Below are 22,204 nucleotides of genomic sequence, written 5' to 3'. Positions count from 1 at the left end.
GTCCTCCAGATGGTTTAGAGACAGTTTCCTGAAGTCCGGGATCATCTCAGAACCTCAAAAGGCTCAACTTCACACATTGATGAAGAACACAACCAACCGTCGAGAAGCTTCGTGGCAAAAACTCTGAACAAACGTTGCAGTTAAAAAAAATTATAAAAACATTTTATTAAAATCTGAAACATGAAACTAAAATAAAGTGCACGCTGTCCTCAAGGGTTGAGCAGCGGAGCGGCCAGGGTCTTGATGGTCGAGGACTTCAGCTGAGGAATGAGGCTGATCTTCAGCAGTTTGCTGCTCGAGAACTTGGTCTTCACGGCCTGCAGAGAAACGAGGTTCATGTCAGACTCCAGCTTTCACACAGATTCCAAACCGCTTCTCAGACGACTCACCTGGAACTTGGTTTTCCCTTCGTTGACGGTCACCACGTTTTTGGCGATGTGCTGCATGACGGGCTTCAGGTGGACCTCGTCGTACGTGGAGTAGAGCTGCTGGGCAGGAGACTGACGTGGAGAGAGAAGAAGAGTCAAACCGTTTGGATTCAGCAGCAGAGAGACGAACCAGGACCCGGTCGGTGGAGGACTCACCCACGTCAGCCCCTCGAGCAGCAGCTGGGAGAGACACAGAGCGGCAGCCGCCACCTCAGAGGGACGGTAGTGCACCATGTCGTAGTCCAGGAGGGTCAGCTCCATCAGGTACTTGGCCAGAGTGTGGCCCTCCACGTCAGCCTGAGACAAACAACGTCTCCACTCAGTTCACACAGATCCGTTATCAACTGAGCCCCATCATTCATGAGCAGACCTTCTCATGGTTCTGTGAACACATCTCAGAGACTTGGTATCAAACGGTTCCGTGTGGTGTTGCTCACCTGCGCCACCTTGGACGCCCGTCGGAGGAAGTGCAGAGGGAGAGGACGGCCCAGCTGGAAGTTGAGGCGCCTCAGAATCAGCTGCTCCATCTCCAGGATCTGAGACTTTGTGAAAGCGTTATCTGTGATGTAGGCAAAGTCTCCGACCTCTGGAGCGAACATCTCCTCATATTTACAGGCCACCAGCATGGAGGTCACGCCGACGAGCTGCAGCTTCCTGCGAGAGACGGGCTGGACCTGCAGCACAACAGAACGTTTAACCCTGGGATCAGATCCCCAGGAGGAAGCAGAGCTCCACGGCTCCTACCTGCAGAAAACGATCCAGGACGGCGACCGTGAGGTACAGAGTCTCCTGCAGCAGCTGGAACCTGGAGTGAACCTGGACCAGCCAGTCGATGAGCAGAGCACGCATGCGCTCAGTGATCTCGTAGCCCTGCATGTAGTTCGCCTGGACCGCCTGCTCCACCTGTGGAGAGAAGCTTTAATGCACCGCACAGAGAGAGAGAGCAGCGGGGGGGCGAGCAGGACTCACCTCCAGGACGTGCAGGTACTTGTAGATATCTTTGACGTATTGTGAGCAGAGCTGCGGCTGATCTGAGTCCTGCTCGTCCACGTCCTGCACGGAGAGCAGCTGCTCGGAGAAAGAGCGGCAGAGCTCCTGCACCTCCTTCATGGACACGTCCGCCGGGTCCTCTGGGGCTGGGGGGGGGGCAGGGTGTGCGGAGGCTTGGACCTGAACCAGAGGAGCCGGCCGGACCACGGCAGGTTTGGCTTTCACAGCACAGGAGGGTTTGGCTGAAGCTTTGGCTGCTCCCATCCTCTGATGAGACAAGGAAACGTCACTTGGGCAAATTAACAATTTAACTTGTGTGAACTTGATTGACACGTTTGTGTCTGTGAACCTTCGTCTGTGCTGCAGCTCACACGTTGTAGGGGAGAAGTCACGTCACACACGCTGGCCACGTCACAATAACGATGCGTTTGAATGATCACATTTTCGTTAAAAGAGTAAAGTTTGGTCATCTGGCTCTGGGGGGCCCCCTGGTGGCCGCAGGGCCGTGTGCAGGACAGCTAGCTCCAGTTAGCAAACATTTGCAGAGAAGCTAACGTGACTGAGTGAGTTCCCTGGTGAACACGTGTGTAGATCACATGTTTAATGTCTGAACCACGTGGTGGTGTAATGGTCTGTGTGTTATTAGTTTAATTTTGAAACCATCAGGGTTTTAAAGGGTTAGCATCAGGGAGCTAGCTGCTGGTGGCTAGCAGGGCTGTGCTAACAGGCTTGTCGTGTTAGCCCAGTTAGCATTAGCCTTTGAGCTTCGCAGTTTAACGCTTTATAAAAAGGTGGACATGTCCGGAGTGTCTCCGGGGACAGTGTCCGTGACTCCTCACCTTCGTGGTGACGTTGTCCCCGGGGAAGTTGGTGATCTCCCCGAGCGCCCCTCTCCTCCGGGGCCCCACTGCTGCGGAGGGTTTACCCGTCTTCAGAGGGTTGTCCGCGGCGGACAGCTGCTCAGCGGCACCGGCAGCGGAACCGGGAGGGAAGACAAAAGAAGAAGCGTTAGAAACGTTACCACCACGGACGAGTCGGTTCTACCGGACACTTCCGGTGAAGAGACGACCCGGAGGAACACTCACCGCAGCTCGGAGCTCCACTGACGACATGGTACTGACGGTAAAAACTACAGACAGGGACTTGCTCAGATTCAACGACAACAACCGACCAGATCCACTGACACGAGAAAGCGTGCAGGTAAACAACCGGGCTGCTTTCAAATAGCGCCCGGTGCAAGCTGATTGGACGACGCTCTCGGCCGCTCGCTCCTCATTGGACGACAGTGTCATGTGACAGCCACCAGCATTAGCGATCTTTATAATGAAATGTATTATCAATTCATTTTTGTACTTCTTAAAAACTCATTTATTTGTCTTTCAATATATTAATTTCTATTTATGCTTTTAATTTAATTTAATTTATTTCCATCGTCAATTATCAAATTATTTTCCCGAATCTTTTTTCCATACGTGTGGAAATATGAAATATCTCAAGTTTCCGACTCGACTGAAAACTTGTTTCATCCAACTAGAGCTAAGAATCTGAAATGATCAGACAATCCAAATCAAACTTCTGTTATCATCTATTGTTTGTGTCCAGCTGATGAAATATAAGATGAGCTCTGGTTTGAGCAGATGATGGTTCTCTGGTCTACTGCTGGTTCATCAAGACACTTCAGTGAAACACAAGGAGGTGTCACTTATCAAAGAGAATGAACCAGTAAAACAAACAATGAGCTGGAAGACACTGAACCAGTCTCTCCATCTGCTGGTAGGATGGGCACAGATCCTACAACCTCCTCCTCATGGCAGCAGGAGAACCGGCCCTGAGCACTGGGCCCAACCAGACCACAGAAGACCAAGATGCTGCTGGGACAGCTCAACACTCGGTGTCAGGGGGTGAGATGCATGCTGGGACAGCGTTCACTGAGACGCAGGACCCAGTGGCTGGGGGACATCAGGACAGACAGCTGCTAGCCAACACAGATGTGGACAAAGAACAGACGATGGCAGCAGAGACAGATGTGCAAGTCCCAGCGGACGCTAACATCAGGAGAAAGGATGAGAAGATGGAGAAGCACCATGAACTGAAAGAACAGATGTGGAAGGTGAAATACAAAGTGAACCCTGTGGTGGTCAGAGCATGAGAGGCTGGTGGAGAAGCTCCAGCAGATCAGGTCCAACATCTGGAGCCGGGGTCCAGAAGAGCTCAGAGACAGAGAAGAGACTGAACCCTCAACCTCCAGAGCTCAGGCAGACGCGCCCGGCCAATGAAAGATGAGCCACAGAACCATGTGACACAGAGTCGGATATGTTTTAGTAAAGTGATTGTGAGTGAGTGACTGAAGAATAGAAAGATATAGATCCAGACCCCTCACTGGCTCTGAGCAGGAAGAAAAGAACTAATGAATCGTTCTTGATTTGGAGCTGAGAAGAATCATAAATCACAGAAATTAACATTTTCATATCTATATTTGAGGTTTACTCTCAAGTACAATGTAAAATGTACATTTCCCTTCCTGTGTGCATGCATTTAGTTTGATCATGTTTATATACATATGGTAAATTATCTTAATGTATGGGTTTGGACAGTTTTCAGACATTAAAAAAAACCTTTCACCTCAAAATCCAGCAAATGTAGAAGCAGGCTCAGAACACAAGAGTCACAAAGAAACTTTATATAGTTTTCAAGTATTCAAAACTGTTAAATAAGTACAAGATGTGTTCACATGATTTACATATTGGACAATATATGCACTGCCCACTTTAATTCTTTTTACACGTTTTCCCACTACCCACGCAACACGCTAGAATGTCCGCAAACTATTCACATTTGTTTTGCCTTTCATTTTTTTTTCATTTTTTGCCTTTTTGTAATCAATTAGAAATCTCGACAGCTGTCTATTGGACAAAGACCACACAGACGTAATACCTGGAACAGTTTACAGTGTAGGATGGAGACGTCCGACGAGGGGGGGGGGGGGGGGGGCAGACTGAGCCAGGGTCAGAACGGTGATTAGCTGCTGGTGATATGAACAGTACGTGTTAACACAAGAAAAGTGGGTTAACATTCAAACCACTGTTGATCCCTTGATGTGTCGACTTCCACTTAAACTCTAAATAATATACAGAAGGACTGAAGCTGCTGAGTGGGAGTTTCAGGGGGGGGGCAGATGGCGTCAACAGTTTCATTCCTCATTGATTGGTTGTGTCACAAATTTGGTCTAAATGTGTCAAAAAGATCTTTAAGGCACCGAATGCTGTTGGATACAGTTAGTTTGACATTTTGGAAACTGAAAATATTCCTGTGACAAAAACCAGAGATCGGATAGAAGTGATAAGACTGAGCTTTTCTACTCTGGCCTTTAAAGTTAATGCTGCCTCGTCCTCCCAACAGGTGAGCAGGAGAGAAACTCAAACATTGCATGGAAATAAAAAAGTAGCACCACAGAGAAAAGAAGAAAATATGACTCCATTCCAAAAGAAACATTTTCAGACATGACTTTCCTCCTCAAAACTCGGATGTACGTGGACGTCTGTTAACGTCAGAGCTGCAACTACAAACCCCTCTGGATTATTGATTCATGAATGTGTGATGGCGTATTCAAATGTTTCCCTTTGACCGATTAACAAAATCAATTATGACCACGGAAGATTTAAATCAAACAGAAAACAAATTCACATTTGAGAAACTGAAAACCAGAGAATTTTACATATTTTCTTAAAATCAGAAAGACAATGAATAAGTTGCAGCTCTGGATAACAACTGGATTAAGGTAGAAAAGAGTAAGACGTGACTTGAGAGGAACTGTCATGGTTTAGCTGAGGGACATGAGCCAGTCTTTCTGTACATTATGGTTTAGAGACTTTTTAGAAAAGCATATAGGTAGCCTAACATGTGGATAACCATGTTCTCACCTGTAAACCACCACGTGTGCCATGTTACCATTATACCACAAAAACTCAGGTCCATTTCATTTCCTCCTCCTGTGATTGTAAAACTCGTGTGCTTGGTTTGATCTGAACTCTGCAGCCTCTGGATGAGCTGCTGGTGTCGATGGAGGAAAATAATTGTGCAACACCATCAATTCTTCCATGTGATGACTGAGAGCCACGTTCAACACACTGTGGACACGTTTCACTGTGGAGATGCTCCTTTTCCTGGTGAATCCATATCAATCTATCAAAATAATAAGTTTTACTGTGACATTTACATGAATAATGTTTTAGATGATTGACTTAAACAATAAATAATGCTGATTATTAATGATTCACTGAAACTCAAGTGGTTCTCTCAGGATAATGGAAACATGGCACCCGGACACAAGTGAACAGCCGGATCTTTTAATGCCTCTGGACCGAGCGCACCACACGTTCAGCGTGGTTCGCCACACAACTTACAAACTATGAGACAAAAATCTAAACTTCAATAAAAACCTGCCTATGAGACAGAGGGGATAGTCACCATACTGTACATTTTATACAATATCCATGTCCATTATGAATATATCAAGTGCATTCACTTGAAGGAAAAGTTCCACTTAAAACAAATCCTTGTTTTTCACTTTTCAAACAGGCCGAATCGTTCAGAAACAACAAAGATAAATTTTTGCACTTCAGCTTGATCGATTTCATTTGTCTTGATCAGAGCTACAATGACACCAACTGATGAAAACAAGTTAAGTGAAGAACAGAGATTTGCTTCAAGTCAACAACGCCCTCCAGTAACGTTCATTCAGATTCTCAACTTTTCAGCAATTTTTGTTTTTAAATTACTGTACTTCTTTTCCATCAACACAACAGTTGATTAGCGAGTTGTCTTTATTTACAGAGAGGTGGAGGCGATGAACTCCACAGCTTATGCATTGAGCCTCAGAGACTGATCCTCTCTCCTCCTGGAGGAGATATCGATGTCTATGGAGTCTTTACCCACAATGAGTCGCAGCCGCTTCGCTGGAGGAAGTGGAATGAAATCGTCTTCGAACTCATTGTCAAAGTAGTCGTCTTCGTCATCCTCCTCCTCTTCCTCATCGTCCTCGTCCTCATCGTCATCATCGTCGTCGTCCTCTTCAGACGAAGGCTCGGCCAGAACGTTTTGGGTCCGATGTCCCCCGTTCCTGGCCTCCAGACTCTGACCCATGTCCCCGTTATAGGACATCTGCTCAGCCCGCGACTGGGATGTCCTCCGAGCATCGTCCTCTCTCTTCAGCTGGATCTTCAGCTTGGTGGAGTTACTGTGCACCACGGGGGCAAAGCCGTTGTTCAGCTTGGCGATGTACGTGCTGCCTTTGTCCTTATCGTGCTCTTTGCTGAACTTAATGCTGATTTTGCTGGAAGAGGCGGAGTTGACGGTGGAGGCTGAGAGGCTGGAGGAGCCGATGGAGTCGTTGGTATCATTGGTTTTGCTGCTGCTGCTGTCCCTCCGCCGGCGGAGCGTCAGTTTGGGGATGCCTGTGTTGTTCTCCAGGATCAGCTGAGCATCGTAACGCGTGATCTGACGCTTCTTCTTCCCCTTGTCCTGTGAGCGACAGCCACTCTTCCCCTTGTCCCTGCGCAGGGACTTGCTGCCGTTGGCCACCCCGTTGAAGTCCCGGTGGCGCTCCGCGATGCTCAGCAGCACGTTGCCACAGTCAGAGTAATTAGCGGCGTGGCCAGAAGCCACCGGCATGAAGGGCTCGCCGTACGGGTTCTCACACTTGATCGTCCGCTCGGCCCGGAGCCGTGACACTCGTTTCCGCCTGGGGCAGGAGCCTCTTCTGACGTAGCCGGGCTCTAACGCCGGCTGCTCCAGTCCCACTCCATGGTGGAGATACTCCTCCATGTCAGCGGGCTCTGTTTTAATGACCACTCCACCAGGCACCGGGCTCAAGCCGTCCATGGCACTGGGCTCCAGCTTGACGCCAGCTGCCGTCTCCTGGGCTTTCACCAGGGTCCTAGTGGACCTGCGAGTTCTGTATGTGGAGCACTGGCTGCCCTCGCTGCTTTGCACAGCTTGGAGGTTTCCATTTTCCTTGGCAGCGTGCCGGGTGAGGCAGCCCCGCGGCCCGAGGGCCTGCTGCCCCAGCTCCTGTCCATCCTTCTCCTTCTTGACGGCGACACCTTTACACAGCGACACCTTCGGGTCCCTGAGACCCAGCTGGCAAGTCTCTCCTTTGGCCAACGCTTTGGGCTCGGCCCCCCGCCGCCGACACCGCAGCTGCACTTTACCAAGTGAGGTCTTGGACTGGGATTTTAGTCTCTTTGGTACCCTGTTACTGTTTACACGACCTTGCTTGGAACATGAGGTAGTTAGGGCTCTGGACAAAGTCTGCCTGGTTTGAGTCCTGTTTTTGTACTTCAGGCCAGAGGAGGATGTTCTTTTTCTGGCAGCTGTAGAAAAGAGAAATGTGTTGAATATGATGGATTATTAACAAGATCTGAGACTTACCTTTACATGTTGGCTGGGTTTGCTCTACAAATATGTTGTGACAAATTTGCCCCAAATGACTGTAAAAGACTAAGAGTATTCATGTCTGTGCAGTTTTAAAAGTATTGTTCAGCTAAACAATATGTGCACAAATACCCTGACAGCCTTCAGCCTTGTGCTTGTTTCATAGCTTCCTTCAGAACCCTGGACTCTGGACTTACATTGATGTGTTTTTGGCATTTCCTGAGAATCTCCGTCTGTGTGGGAGCCGCCTGATTGGCTGTCCGAGCTCCGGTTCCCCTCCCCGAGCTTCTTCAGCCGGTTCAGGCGCTTGTCCGTCTCCCGCAGCCCGTACTTGCTGTTGATCACCGGCACCTCCACTGGCAGCCCAGCTTTGGATTTGAAAGCACCGGTACCCCGTCTGCTCAACAGTGACATGAAACACAACTTCATCACAGCTTCAAGGGCTTCTCCCTCGTTCAGTGTGTGTGTGGTGACACTTACCGTTCACATGTGTAACATTCACAAAATTCATTGTTTTCCCCAAAGAAACCATCGCCGTAGTAACAGGAGATCTCCTCCCCCGGCTCGATGTCCCTCAGAACCTTCACACAGGCCGTGTCGCGTCCTGTCGACACAAACTGCAGACACAACAAACACACAACAGTTTGTTAGTTTACTTCCATGTTCAACAGCAGCTGCAGGTTCTTAGTTTCTTCAGAGATCATGAACACAGGAAGCTACCTTGCAGTTCGGTCGACAATCTTCAGGAGAAAAAGGGAGAAAAGACGGATTAGTGCCACGATTCTGCTGAATCCTCTCAATGCGTAGCCGCAGCACTAACGCTGCTCAATCATCAGAGATATCAAAGATGAATACCGTGATTGATGAAGGCAGCTGGGCCCAGCCAGAGCTGTGCACAGTTCTTACGGGTTGAATACATGACGCTGAAGTCGTTCTCCCCGTGTCGGAGCAGCATGTTCTCCTCGCTCTCCGACAGCTCCGCGATGCAGCCCACCAGGTACTCGATCTTATCGTTCCTCTTCCTGTGGAGAACAGGATTTGTCAATAAAAAGGAAAATTAGTAGACATTCATTGATTTATAGATTGTTTCAGTTATGTTTCAGGTCCTCCAAGGTGTTCTAATAACTGTTAATCAAAGCTGCCGATTGGACACAGGTCATCTGCAGTTTGCACCATGGGCGATATTAAGCAGGCTGATAAATTATGAAAAAGTTACATCGTAGATGTTTGTGCAACACAGCAGATTGAACTCACCATTCCTTTGTTGCCACAATTTTAGCTCCATTTTGCTCTGATGAATAACGATTACAAGGGAGAATCTCAAAGCCGCTGTCTGTGGCAAACATCCGCAGATACACAAACACCTGTGACAAACACAACATTAGTGATCCGAGTGTTGACTGTGGTGCTGGTGGCAAACAGAGCAGACAGACGATCATGTGTTTACATGTTGTTTGAAGAGCCTTTCGTGGGCTTTGGTCTTGTGGAGGAACAGATTTCGGGACCAGTCTCCGGTTGTCAGGGCTCTGAAAGCTTTCTCCATGTTGTCATGTTTCTTGAAACGCTCGATGATCTCTTTCAGCTCCTCTTGTCTTCCCTTAATCGGTCGAAATCTGTGGGGACACAGTAACGTCAGAAACATGAAGTAAAATGCACCTGAATCTAAAGAGAAGACGTGTGTGCAGGTTAATGAAAGGGCTTTCATTTGACTGAGGAAACTGCGGCACCATGAATTCCCCTGTGATGAATCTGCTGACCTGTTGTTCATTTTATGAGTCTGAAAGCCCAGATATGGATCCAGGATGAGGCCCGTGGTCATATCATCGTTCTCACACAGCTCCTTGGCAGTCATCCCCGAGGAGGGCACATAGCGCCGCTCTGCCTCCAGACTGGCTGCATTAAACCCTGTGAACAGCAAACAGGCTTAGGAACAGGCAAAGACTAAAGAATCCAGACATTTATCAACACATTGTGCAAACTCACTGCGGCTACATCTTCGGTTTCTGGGATGCGTTTTGTTGTGGCGCAGGGATGTCCGCTGTGAGTGCTGAGAGCGGGTCTGGCTCTGGCTCACAGCTTGCTCGCCGGTCAACTTGTTTCCGTGTCGTCTGCCATTCAATACCATGTTCCTGGATTCGCCCAACCACTTCATGCCCACAAGCCCCCTGGTCCAGTTGCATTTAGTCTCTGAGTTAAAGAAACACTCGAGTGGGGAAGACTGTGGTCTAACGTTTGAAACCTGGGGGCAAAGCAGAAGCAACAATGTTACTGCATCCACAGTCAAGACTTTTGATTATATCAGACTTTAGATATACAAATGGGAAATGGATGGAAACAGGCAGGTGGATGTGTTGCCCGCTCAGACTGAAGCAAACAGATATTCACTCATAACTGAGGATGAGAAAGTTACTGTTCTCACTGAGGTGGAAATTAGCTTGACTGCTGAAATCAGGATCTAGATCCTTCAGGCAGAATTACAACGCAGACTCCGGGGCCTCATTTCAGAGCCGGAGCTCTTTACTGAAATAGTTTCTGAACTTAATGGCAACATAACATCACTGCTTGTTTACATGACACTTAACCGGGGTGTAACACACACTCTACATGGCTCTGGCAGCACGCAACATTAGCCTACATTTAGCTAGTAGCTACTGCAAACTCCAGTCTACAGGACTGTGGGCCTGTATTTCACACAAGGGTTCTGACACCAGGCACGGTTCTGTGTCAACTTAATGAAGCACGTGGCGCCACACGGATACATGTGAGAGCAGAGACATGCGTGACCCCAAGACAAACACACATCTCTGGGTGGGGGGGGGGGGACAGTTTGGAGCATGTCACTGTATTAAACACTGCAACACTTATTTAGTGATAACTTATTGTGGTAACGTAAATTGGTTCAAACATTGGCATTGTTTATATTTGTTTATACTTTGATCTGTTTACTCTTTATATGTTAAAGTTCCCCTTAACGATAAGGAAACGTTTAAGAGTACAGATTAACACCAGAAGAATCCAAACGATACCAGACAACCTGCCATGTTCACACTTTACATTGAACTGCGTCTGGGTGACAGGAAGTGAGAGGGGGTCAGGGTTCACTCAGTCAGAGCTGACTCCGTCACAGCCTCCACATCACGTGAGCAACACGTCACTCAACTCTGCAGTGGAACCAGCAAGGTACCGATCCATCTCACAAAGTACACATCATGGTGCCAGTCCCAGCTGATCGACCAGCTGCTGCACAGAAAACCACTGCTCCCTGCAGCGCCACTCAGTGGTAACCCCGAGTACTGCAGTGGCTGACTGTCAAGTGCAACAGCAACCTCGGTGTTTTCTCCACACACACGAATAGTGTGTCACTGTGTTCATGTCATAAACGCACACGTCATTGTGCACACGTTTCAGCTGCAGGAGCAACACCACGCACTGGACACACGGACACACTAACGACGTGAAACCCGTGAACGCGTCGCAACAACATGTCATTAGTAATCGCTGCATTAAACCTTGGGTTCATTAGCTGGAAGCTAACGCTAGCCTGGAGCCACATACTGGGCCGGGGAGCGGCGGTGCAGACCCGGAGGCCACCGCGCCAGATGAGGCCGAGAGGCTCGAGTTCTCCCCTAGCATTGTTTGCTAACAACTGCCCCCCCCCCCCCTCCCCAACGGCTGGGTTAGCACGATGCTAACCAGCAGCCGACGCACCGGGGAGATGCTCGGCCGCGGAGATTAGCCTCCTCCGCCTGTCCGTGGTCCGTGAAGCTTCACATGAGGAAGTAACACAAACACATGAAGCTCACACGTTCAATAAAGAGACACGATAACACAATGATGGAGCCGCTGGTTCACATCGACACACATTAACCGTCATAACAAGAATACACCAACTCCACATCTCACGAGGCTCCGACGCTCTCATGTCTTCATGTAAACATTCAAATAAATCAAATCCAGATCGTGTTATTGTTCATCACGTGTTCAGAATACAAACCTGATCTCACACTGCTCCGTGTGGAGCTGGATTCAAACTTAACTTCCGCAGGTTGCTAGCTTAGCATAAGCTAGCACAGTCTAAAAGCACCACATCAGCCCCTTACACTCCGCACAGTTCGCATTTGTCACTTTCACGATATAAAGATGAGTGTTAATAAAGTATTCACACTCGAACAGTTCGCTGCACACTCGTCCCGGAGGATGGTGCGACCTGCTGCCTCCCTGCAGACCGCCGGAGCCCCGCAGCTAGCAGCGCTAGCTCTGCTTGTCTGATGTGGAAGCTACTCGCTAGCTTAGCAGGCTAACTAAAGGGAATTAAAAGTTGATGTTCGTGTCTGTACCGATGCGGAGGAGTTCTACCAGAACAGCTGCTCATGGACCCGCTGAGGTTCTGTTGTTAATCAGGAGAACAGAGGAGGAACCTCGCAGCGTTTTCACGCGTTCCGAAGTTAAATGTCCCAAATCCACAGCAGCGGCCCACCCGAGCCCACACGGTACTCACACTGTGGTTCTGTACAGCACGGCCCACTGCAGGGCTTCGGAACCAGTCCCGCTTCCACAGCCTGGACCAAAATATCACAGCAAACACATTATTTAGAAATTAACATTAAAATTCAAGATGGCGGCGCAGCACAGGGGAGAAGGAGAGAAAGGCGCAGCACCGCCATCCTGAAGAAAGTAGATCCCACCAACACGCAGCCGCTCTCCGGCGTGTGGACGGAAACACGAGAACCAGAGACAGAACCCACACCCAGTCCGACCCAGGGAACCACCACGGGACAGAACACGTGTTCACACCGTTAGTGACACGATGTCGGAGATCGTTATTGAGTTTGTGGCTGTGACAGTCGGATGTACACAAAAGTAGTTCTGCATAAACAAACCTCTTTACGCTTCCTACGGATCCAGCGGAGGGATACTGATTGTGATTCTGCCTGTGGCCCTGACCCTGTGGAGAACATCAGTAGATCAAGGTAGAACCTCATCAAACCCAATTAGAACCAGATAGAACCTCATCAAAACAAGGTCAAACCCAATTAGAACCAGAGAGAACCTCGTCAAACCAAGGTAGAACCTCAAAAAAATCAATTAGAACCAGAGAAAATCTCATCAAAACAAGGTCAAACCAATTAGAACCAGATAGAACCTCATCAAAACAAGGTAGAACCTTATTTAATCAAGGTAGAACCTCATTAAACCCAATTAGAACCAGTTAGAAGCTCATCAAAACAAGGTAGAACCTCATCAGACCCCATTAGAACCAGATATAATATCGTAAAAACAAGGCCAAATCTCATTAGAACCAGTTAGAACCTCATCAAAACAAGGTAGAACCTCATCAGACCCCATTAGAACCAGATATAATATCGTAAAAACAAGGCCAAATCTCATTAGAACCAGTTAGAACCTCATCAAACCCCATTAGAACCAGATTTAACATCATTAAAACAAGATAGAACCTCATTAAACCTCATTAGAACCACATATAATATCATTAAAAAACAAAGAAGAACCTCAGTAGGACCAAGATTGAACCTCAGTAGAACAAGGTAGAACCTTGTTAAACTTCATTAGAATCAGAAAGTACCTCATTCAAACAAAGTAGAACCTCATCAAACCCAATTAGAACCAGTTAGAAGCTGATCAAAACAAGGTAGAACCTCATCAGACCTCATTAGAACCAGATATACTATCGTTATAACAAGGTAGAACCTCATCAAACCTCAGTAGAACCACATATAATATCATTAAAACAAAATAGAACCTCAGTAGAAGAAAGATTGAACCTCAGTAGAACAAGGTAGAACCTCATTAAACTTCATTAGAATCAGAAAGAACCTCATTCAAACAAGGTAGAACCTCATCAAACCGTGACAGTTGGATGTACAAAAAAGTAGTTCCGCAAAAACTAACCTCTTTGCTTCCTACGGTTCCAGCGCAGGGAAACTGATGGTGATTCTGCCTGTGGCCCTGACCCTGTGGAGAACCTCAGTAGAACAAGGAAGAACCTTATCAAACTCCAGTAGAACAAGGTAAAACCCCATTTAACCTCAGTAGAAAGATTAAGATGCATGTATTAGTCCCAAACACATGCACAGACATGCACAGACACACTCATTGCAGGTAGGGAAATGTAATCTCTGCTTTTGACCCATCTGGTGCAGGACACACAGAGCAGTGAACCAGATATAACCTCATTAAATCTCATTGGAATTCATTAGAACCAGACAGAACCTCATTAATACAAACTAAAACTTTGGTAGCACGAGGTAGAACCTCGTTAGAACAATATAGAACCTCAATACAACAATATACAACCCTCAGTCGAACCATAGAAGAACACGATAGAACCTCAATAAAAAAATGATAACCTCATTAGAACATATAAGAACCCTATAACATCATAGAACATAATTAAAACAAGATAGAACCTCATTAGAACATTATGCACACTACTCCACTCCTCAGCTCCCTTCACTGGTTCCCAGTGGCTGCCCATATCCGGTTCAGAACACTAGTACTTGGTACCGTGCTGTGAACGGATCCGGTCCAGTCTACATCCAGGACCTGGTCAAACCTCAAAACCCGGCTCGTTCACTCCGCTCTGCCTCGGCCAATCAGCTCGTTCACTCCGCTCTGCTTCGTCCAATCGGCTCGTTGCTCCATCACTGCTAAACACTCATCACCATCACAACTGTTTCCTGTCCTGGCTCCTGATTGGTGGAACCAGCTCCACATCAACAGCTGGACACCAGAAGGATTATACATCTTCCGCCACAAAGTAAAAACGTACCTCTTTGGCCTATACCTTGAATAAAAAAAAATTGCTTTATTTTTGAATAAATTGTACTTTCTAGATTCTTGTTGTTCTGGGTCTGTACCCTCGGGGTTGATGCACTTATGTTCAGTCTCTTTGGATAAAAGCGTCGGCTATATGAAATGTAATGTAATAAAACCTCACTATAACAAGATAGAACCTCATTAAAACAAGATAGAACATCAGCAGAACATGGTAGAGCCAGAGAAAAATATCAACCTCATCTGAACAATTAGAACTTCATCAAACCTCATCAAAGTAACACAGAACTAAAATATGCAAAATATATGATAGACTGTAGTGTGTGTGTAGAGGTGTGTACATGTATGAACATGTATGTCCTCTGTCCTCGTTGACTGGTGGATCTTTGTCTGTCTCTGTCTTCACACAGACGTTTCCACCTCTGTGCTGGTTACTGAACTTCATCAGGTATCTGCACTGCTTCGTCCTTTTGAAAGTTAAGATGGAGAAACCACAGTGTTTCATAGATGAAGTGAATTTGAGCTTCTCTCAGTGTCCAATGAAAACGCTCAGATAAACTCATCACATGATTTACACTCTATTTACAGAAGTTATTTGTGTGTTGGTATAAAAACTATGTTTTGTCGTCAGTTGTATAAACTGAGTGGAAGTGTGTGTGATACATTGTCATCTAGTGGTGAGGTGGCAGATTTCCACCAGTAGAATACTACTGTCCTCTCACAGGTCCGTGGGCCTCAGGATATTATCTTTAATGTCTGCTGAGGAACTGAACACAAGCAACATATATGTTATAGATATGCTCTAGGGATATATGTTATAGATAATCCTGCCATGTTTACTAAATGTTTTGTTTTGATTAACACGCACTTTCTCTTATCCACTCAAACTTCCTTTTGCAAATTACCAACCAAAAGATAAGGGTAATTTGATCTATTTATTTAAAAAATGTTTTTAATTCAGTTACCAGTGTTTTGATCTATTAAAATGTCAATGTAATGGGCTCACTTTTTAACAACAGCATTACACTAATTGTTTATTTTTAAGTTCCTAATTTCATCCCTTTATCTTTGGTGTCAACTGACATATCAACACACTTACATAAGCTCTTGTGTCGACATTACTACTATGTATTTACTACTTTTGACATTATTTATTTAATACTTTTTGGGCATGGAATCGAAGAACAGACACGAGCTGAGGAGACAAGCAGCCACATGGTGGGATGTGGGAGTGTGTGGAGCCGGCGGCAGGGAGGCTGCCACTCCTGCCCAGCCCGGAGAGGCTCCCAGCTGAAGACTCTGCTGCTCGGACCCTGGCCCCGGTGGAGGAGCAGCACCAGCATGTTTCTAAACTAACCACATGTGTGAATTGATTTAACAACACACTCCTCAGCTCCCGAGGACCAACAACAACCAAACACTCAGGATGTAAACACTGTTTCACACTGATCTGCTCTGACATGTTGGGCATTTGTTTCTTCATCTGCAGAACGAGTGAAGTGTCAGTGACTGTTGTATCTGAGGAGGGAACTGGGTTGTAACGGAGTGATGCCCAGGACCAGCTCAGAGGAACCTGAACTCGTGGGCGTAGAGATCCGTCTTCACGTGAGTGGGCTGCATCGCCCTGCTGCCATGAAATCCTCCTGAACACCTTTTCTCCCACAGACCCTGGACCTGCTCTGTTTGGGATGAAGGTGTGAGGTGAAGGTCTGACCGCTCAGGGGATTCATCTTCATCCAGAACCTGATCCACTGGACCGGAGGGTTTCCCAGCTGGTCGGTACACTGGGCAGATATTTGATCACTGCCCAAATTAAATACACTGAGGTGCCACTGTAACGTCATCGTCAGTAATAACTTAATATCTCGTATCTGAATGTATAAAATAGTTCCTCACAATATAAATGTGCATAATACTATCAAATCATTTGAAAAGACCAGACCCAACAATGAGTCAGTAAAAATATAAAAATGAACTCACACACAGACATGTATATATTTATTTATATGGGGGAAGCAGACTGATCGTGTGGACACATCTTTTGATTTAGATTTGATTAAATATAGGTTTAGTGTTTATTTACAGTTTATGGTTCTTGTAGCCTCTTCTTTGACTGAGATAAACATGACTTGATGGAAAAATTTGAAATGAATGTGAAGTTCTTATCGTCTTTAATCACATTTGTTGATTTAATCAATGAATCTTAAATGAAAATATGAATATTAGTTTTAAATGTATTTTTTGAACGTTTAACACGTGACAGTGACGTGTCCGGCTACGTCAGAGTTCAAAGTTGACGTGACGTCAGAGCGGGGCTCGTGGTTGGAAGCTTCGCGGGAAAACCTCTCAAAACAAATCGGTTCCGATGGTCGCGTGCTGAACTTCAGCCTCCAGTACCGTGAGATCAGCGGTGTGACGTCAGTGTGGGTAACGAACCAGTCCGAGGAACCATTAGCTCTTCTGTTAGCTCCGGGCTAAAGCTAATCCGCTAGCTTAGCACTGATCTGCTCCGGTCAGTGGAGCGGGGAACTCACGGTGACCAGTCCGGGATAAAGAGTCGGTGACCGGGGAGAGTGATGGCGGAGAGACCGGAAGACCTGAACCTTCCGAACGCGGTGATCACCCGCATCATCAAGGAGGCTGTGAGTGTGTGTCTGTGTGTGTCTGTGTGTGTCTGTGTGTGTGTGTGTGTGTGTGTGTGTGTCTCTGTGTGTGTGTGTGTGTGTGTGTGTGTGTGTGTGTGTGTGTGTCTCTGTGTGAGTCTCTGTGTGTGTGTGTGTGTGTGTGTTTGTGTGTGTGACTCTCTGTGTGTGTCTGTGTGTGAGTCTCTGTGTGTGTGTGTGCGTGAGTCTCTGTGTGTCTCTGTTTGTATGTGTGTGAGTCTCTGTGTGTGGTGTTCAGTAATTGTAAAGTAATGAACAGTATTTACTTATTAAAAGTTCACTGGCAGACTGGAACTAAGTACATTTACTCAATAACACATTTGTTGAGTATTACCATTTCCTGAATTATTGAACTTTAACACATTATAGTGTGAATATTGAAAGTGTTATTGATCTGAAAGTTTTAGTTACTAAGTGAACTTAGTTAGTTTTGAAATCATAGATATAATAACTAATATTTAAACATATATCCAAACAGCTTATGTGTCTGAAATAGTAATGACGTGTATTTTCAGCCCAACAAGACAAACCTGCTTCTCTTATGATTTATATGAATGTTGATATTTCAATACGTATAGATCTATAATAGACACATGAAGCTGTGGAAAACATTGAAATTCAGGCAAATACAATGAAAATGAGTTTTTTGGAGCTTCTGACTCTGGAGAATGAGAAGTTATTAAAGAACAATAAGTAATTCTCATGTAAAAGCTTTACATCAACTAACCAGGTCACTAACTACAGGAGAACAACTCTGTTAGAGCTGATTTAACACAACGCTCGGGAAGTCTATACTTCAACCTGATCAACACATGTTTGTGTGTCTGTGATGAATCCTTCTGTCGCTCGTCTGTGTTCTGATTCAAACCGTTGAGATAACTCCTCCTCCTCTCGTTTGCTCCTCCTCCTCCTCCTCCTCCTCCTCCTCCCCCTCCTCCTCCTCCTCCTCCTCCTCCTCCCCCTCCTCCTCCTCCTCCTCTCGTTTGCTCCTCAGCTCCCAGACGGAGTGAACGTGTCCAAAGAGGCGAGGAGAGCCATCTCCCAAGCTGCCAGTGTGTTTGTGTTGTACGCCACCTCCTGGTAAGAGCCCAGTGCAGCACACACTCAAACACTGTCCAGGAGCGATTCACACAATTCAGATTGAAGTGTCCTGAGTCGATGTCCTTCACACCTGGAGGACCTCAGGCCCCGCCCACACCTCTACAACTCAGACGGCTGCTCTGCCTGGTCGTCTCAAACTGAAACCTCTGATCCTGAGGACACACACTGTTACACACATAGTTTGTGGGAGATTGAACAATGAACAGTGCAGTTACTGCAGTTCCGTGTGTCATGGCGACTTGTTGAAATCTGACTCTATGCCTTTAACATGGCGTTGGACGAAAACTCACAGTGTCCTTAAGTCGACATCATCAACGTCTCGAGACCCTTCGGACAAAGTTTGACACAGTTGTGGTCAATGGTCAAATTAATCAGTGTGTAAAGCCTGAAACATGCTTCTGCGACTGCGTCTGCGTCTTTTCACGCCGCTGTGGCGCAAGACTCATTTTCATTCATGCTTCCCCAACCGTTGCGCGTCTTACAAAGCAATTCCGCGCCAGAACACTAGGCGGAGTAATGCTTTTTGTCGAAGACGACCTTAGAGACGCCTTCTTTCTTCTTCGTCGATTGTTTATTTACATAGCCACTGCGGCTCCTCGTAGCCTTTTTCTGGCGGACAAATCGGCCAGTCAGTGACGGGTTATACAAGTGGTCATACTTTCGGATCTCTTCTGCCAAGTGCTCTTCTATTTGGTCCATATTCGTTCTTCTAAATCTTCCGTGATTTCTGCCGGTATTATGGGGCATGAAACCGGAAATGCAGCTCCAGAAGGGATGTAGAGCAGCCCAATCACAGCCTTGCGGGCTGAGTGAGCTTGCGGAGCTTTGCCGTAAATTTTAGAAAAGGGGGTCGACACCCGTCAGCACGTAAGGAGGGATACAGAAGCACGTAAGGGACCCGGAAGGGCTCTTGCGCTTACGGGCCAGTGAAAACGCAGAAGCATGTTTCAGGCTTAAGAAGTGCTAAAAAACAATGAATTTTCTGTCACCACCAGGGGCGCTGTGGTTGTAAGTTCTGTGTAGCTGTCTTCCCACTGGGACTCTTGTCCTACATGTCCAGTTTGGAGAAGATTGGACCTTGAATGTCTGAAATGCTTCCACAGTCACACCGTGAGAAGAAAACTTAATAATCTAAGATGTTTGAATCTCCATCTTGTTGAGGTGACACTCACCGGTTTTGAAGTTGATCTGATTAAAGCTCTACGAGGAATTTGTTAGAACACACAACATGTACGATGGCCAAAATGGCCACTAAATCCAAAACAGCCGACTTCCTGTTGCGTTAATCAAATTGGTGCTGGGACTCTTTTGTCTGGTCATGATGCACGTGTGTACTGGATTTTGTGAAGATCGGTTACAGCATGACTCCAGAACACGTTGGTTCCCATCAGGCCAGATGGCCGCCGAGTTTCAAGTCGGTTGATGAATTGATCTCAATATTCTAATGAAAAGAAAAGAGGCCAAATATTCACGTAGCCTAAAGACTCGTGAACTCCAGATTGTCTCTTTACATCTTTCTCAACTGCCTCCATATTGAGTTTACAACAATCACCAGTGGAAGTCGTCAGCACGGTTCTATAGATCTGTTTTGCTTCTGTTTGTCTCGTTCCAGTGCAAATAATTTTGCGATGAAATCCAAAAGAAAAACTCTGAATGCAGGAGACGTGTTGTCTGCGATGGAGGAGATGGAGTTCGAACGATTCCTGGAGCCTCTCAAAGAATCTCTGGAGGGTTGGTACATCTGATCTTTAGATCCATGATACATATGAATGTTGTGTGTGTCTCACACAAATTGATGAATTCAAGAGGTCTATTCAGACCGATTCACTGATCTATGGTCCAGGATCAGGATCAGCCTTTTATATGATATAATGAATGAATGAATTAATCCATAACATCCAATTAATGGTGTGTTTGTCTCAACAGTGTATAAGAAGGGCCAGAAAGGAAAGAAGGAGGTGACAGAGCAGAAGCGCAAAGATAAAGAGAAGAAGACTGACTCCGAGAACGACAAGAGCAGGGAGGAGGAGGAAGAGGAGGAGGAGGAGGAGGAGGAGGAGGAGGAGCGGATGGATGAGGAGCCCCAAGCTGAGAATGAAGGGGAGGAGGAGGAGGTGGAGAACTGAGGAGGTTTCTCCAGAGCTCTGCAGACATGAACCATGAAATACACTCCCCCCTCTGAAGCAACCCCCCCCCGACATGACGCGTCCATCATCCAATCACAGTGGAGCAGTGACATCAGGTTTCAGAGGAGGAGGAGTTACAGACATCCAGCTTCTGTCTTCCACACACACACAAACACACACACACCCACACAAACACCCCCATCTCGTTCCATTTTGTGTTTAATCTTTTTGTGGTAACATTTAGATATTTGCGTTGTATGATTTCTTCTGTAACACAATTTGTCGACCGGCTTGGCTGAACCCCTGTAGGTGTTCATGGAACTATTCTGAATATGAGTGTTCATGTTGTTGTGTACATGTTGTGTACCAGCAGCCATTAAACAGGAAGTCGTCCTCTCCTCCGGCCTCATGTTTGTGTGAGAGTAAACCAGACCAAAAGTAACACAACTGTGTCACTGATGACAACATCTGCATTTCTTCTTCTCTTGTTATCGTGGAGCTGCACGGATGACGACCGGGTCGATCTGATACGAGTCGAACTCCATCCAGAACCAGTCATTGAACCTACACTCAAGTCAACCAAGCTCTTCAATGTCCGACCTTTAAATACGTAGAAGAACTATTATTTTTTTCTGGAAATTTTGGAAGAAGCCAGAAGAGCCTGATCTCACATCCTTAAAGATGATTCTAAAAACCCGGATCTGCTCCGTTTATAAAATCTGAGACAGAAGTTCATGTTCCTCAAGTTTCCATAAATCCATTTCCCAGTGGACGTCTGAAATGTTGGAGCAGCGTTTAAACATCCTGAGAAGCATCAACCTCCACAAGTTATAATAGTAATTTAAATGAATGAAGCTGAACTAGAAGTTAAACTGGAAAAGTCAGATCTGTAACTCGTATCATTTAATAAATTAGTGTCCTGACAGTTGAGCGTTACAAATATATTTAGATATAAATCACTCAGTTTTTCACATCCTCTGATATTGAATCTGAGAACATGAACGTTTGTGGTTGGACCATCTCCGATCCAGTAGCTGTGCATTTAGGTTTTGTATTGCTAGCTTTTTGAAACATTTGTACTTTCTCAGATTTCAATAAATATTTTGTATAAAACTGAAGTTTCGCAGCTTCATTCATGACTCCAGATGTATACAAAGCTTTACCTTTTATTAGGTTAATTAATGGAGAAGAAACTTCTACATCGATTATACTGCCGACACAGGTTTTTTAGTTTCAGTTTAAAATCAAAATATACAGTCACATTTCAAATTAAAGTATTTATATTTATTAAGAGGATGTTTCCTGATCCAAACATTAACGTTTACTCACTCCTCTGCAGCCAATAGTGGTCCAGCATGGTGTGGTGAAACCCCGCCCTGTCCACACACTCCATGGTCTGATGTTGAAATTAGAGTTTCCATGATGAACACACAATAATAAATTGAGAGGTGTTTCCAATATTTGGGCCAACACATACATGAGGGGCAGAATATTAGAAACATAAGAAACTTCTTTCAGTATAATGCACTCAACGACAACATCACTGCAAACTACACACTCAAAATAATAATTAGTGTGTGCCCGAGTGGGAAAAGCTCTGCTCACCACCATCCAAAACAGAGCACTTCTTCATATCGGCCATTGAAGGAACTGTGAAAGCAAAGTTCAT

The 22,204-nt window shown here is 46.0% G+C and overlaps 3 protein-coding genes across 3 annotated transcripts; 1 reads left to right on the top strand and 2 right to left on the bottom strand.

Moving 5' to 3' along the window:
• Window positions 1-145: 145 nt before the first annotated feature.
• Window positions 146-2,630, bottom strand: ccnb2 (cyclin B2). Its single transcript, XM_062385818.1, has 8 exons — window positions 2,504-2,630; window positions 2,258-2,374; window positions 1,398-1,685; window positions 1,173-1,331; window positions 866-1,102; window positions 585-725; window positions 390-500; window positions 146-317 (listed from the first exon to the last, which is right to left on the bottom strand). Exons 1-8 carry the CDS (start codon window positions 2,528-2,530, stop codon window positions 210-212), a joined length of 1,188 nt encoding a protein of 395 aa, XP_062241802.1. The 5' UTR covers window positions 2,531-2,630; the 3' UTR covers window positions 146-209.
• A 1,447-nt stretch (window positions 2,631-4,077) lies between these two features.
• On the bottom strand, window positions 4,078-12,701 carry kmt5b (lysine methyltransferase 5B). Its single transcript, XM_062385689.1, has 10 exons — window positions 12,349-12,701; window positions 9,834-10,089; window positions 9,608-9,755; window positions 9,298-9,463; window positions 9,105-9,214; window positions 8,706-8,872; window positions 8,571-8,590; window positions 8,331-8,467; window positions 8,048-8,247; window positions 4,078-7,789 (listed from the first exon to the last, which is right to left on the bottom strand). The coding sequence occupies exons 2-10, from the start codon at window positions 10,000-10,002 to the stop codon at window positions 6,279-6,281; spliced, it is 2,628 nt and encodes an 875-aa protein (XP_062241673.1). The 5' UTR covers window positions 10,003-10,089; window positions 12,349-12,701; the 3' UTR covers window positions 4,078-6,278.
• Window positions 12,702-16,930: 4,229 nt separating this feature from the next.
• Window positions 16,931-21,648, top strand: pole3 (polymerase (DNA directed), epsilon 3 (p17 subunit)). The gene is made up of 4 exons (XM_062385570.1): window positions 16,931-17,287; window positions 18,303-18,388; window positions 20,022-20,140; window positions 20,336-21,648. The coding sequence occupies exons 1-4, from the start codon at window positions 17,222-17,224 to the stop codon at window positions 20,533-20,535; spliced, it is 471 nt and encodes a 156-aa protein (XP_062241554.1). The 5' UTR covers window positions 16,931-17,221; the 3' UTR covers window positions 20,536-21,648.
• Window positions 21,649-22,204: the final 556 nt, after the last annotated feature.

The sequence above is a fragment of the Platichthys flesus genome, chromosome 1 (assembly GCF_949316205.1).
Source record: "Platichthys flesus chromosome 1, fPlaFle2.1, whole genome shotgun sequence".
NCBI lineage: Eukaryota > Metazoa > Chordata > Actinopteri > Pleuronectiformes > Pleuronectidae > Platichthys > Platichthys flesus.
This window is presented reverse-complemented; position numbering and strand designations above follow the sequence as displayed.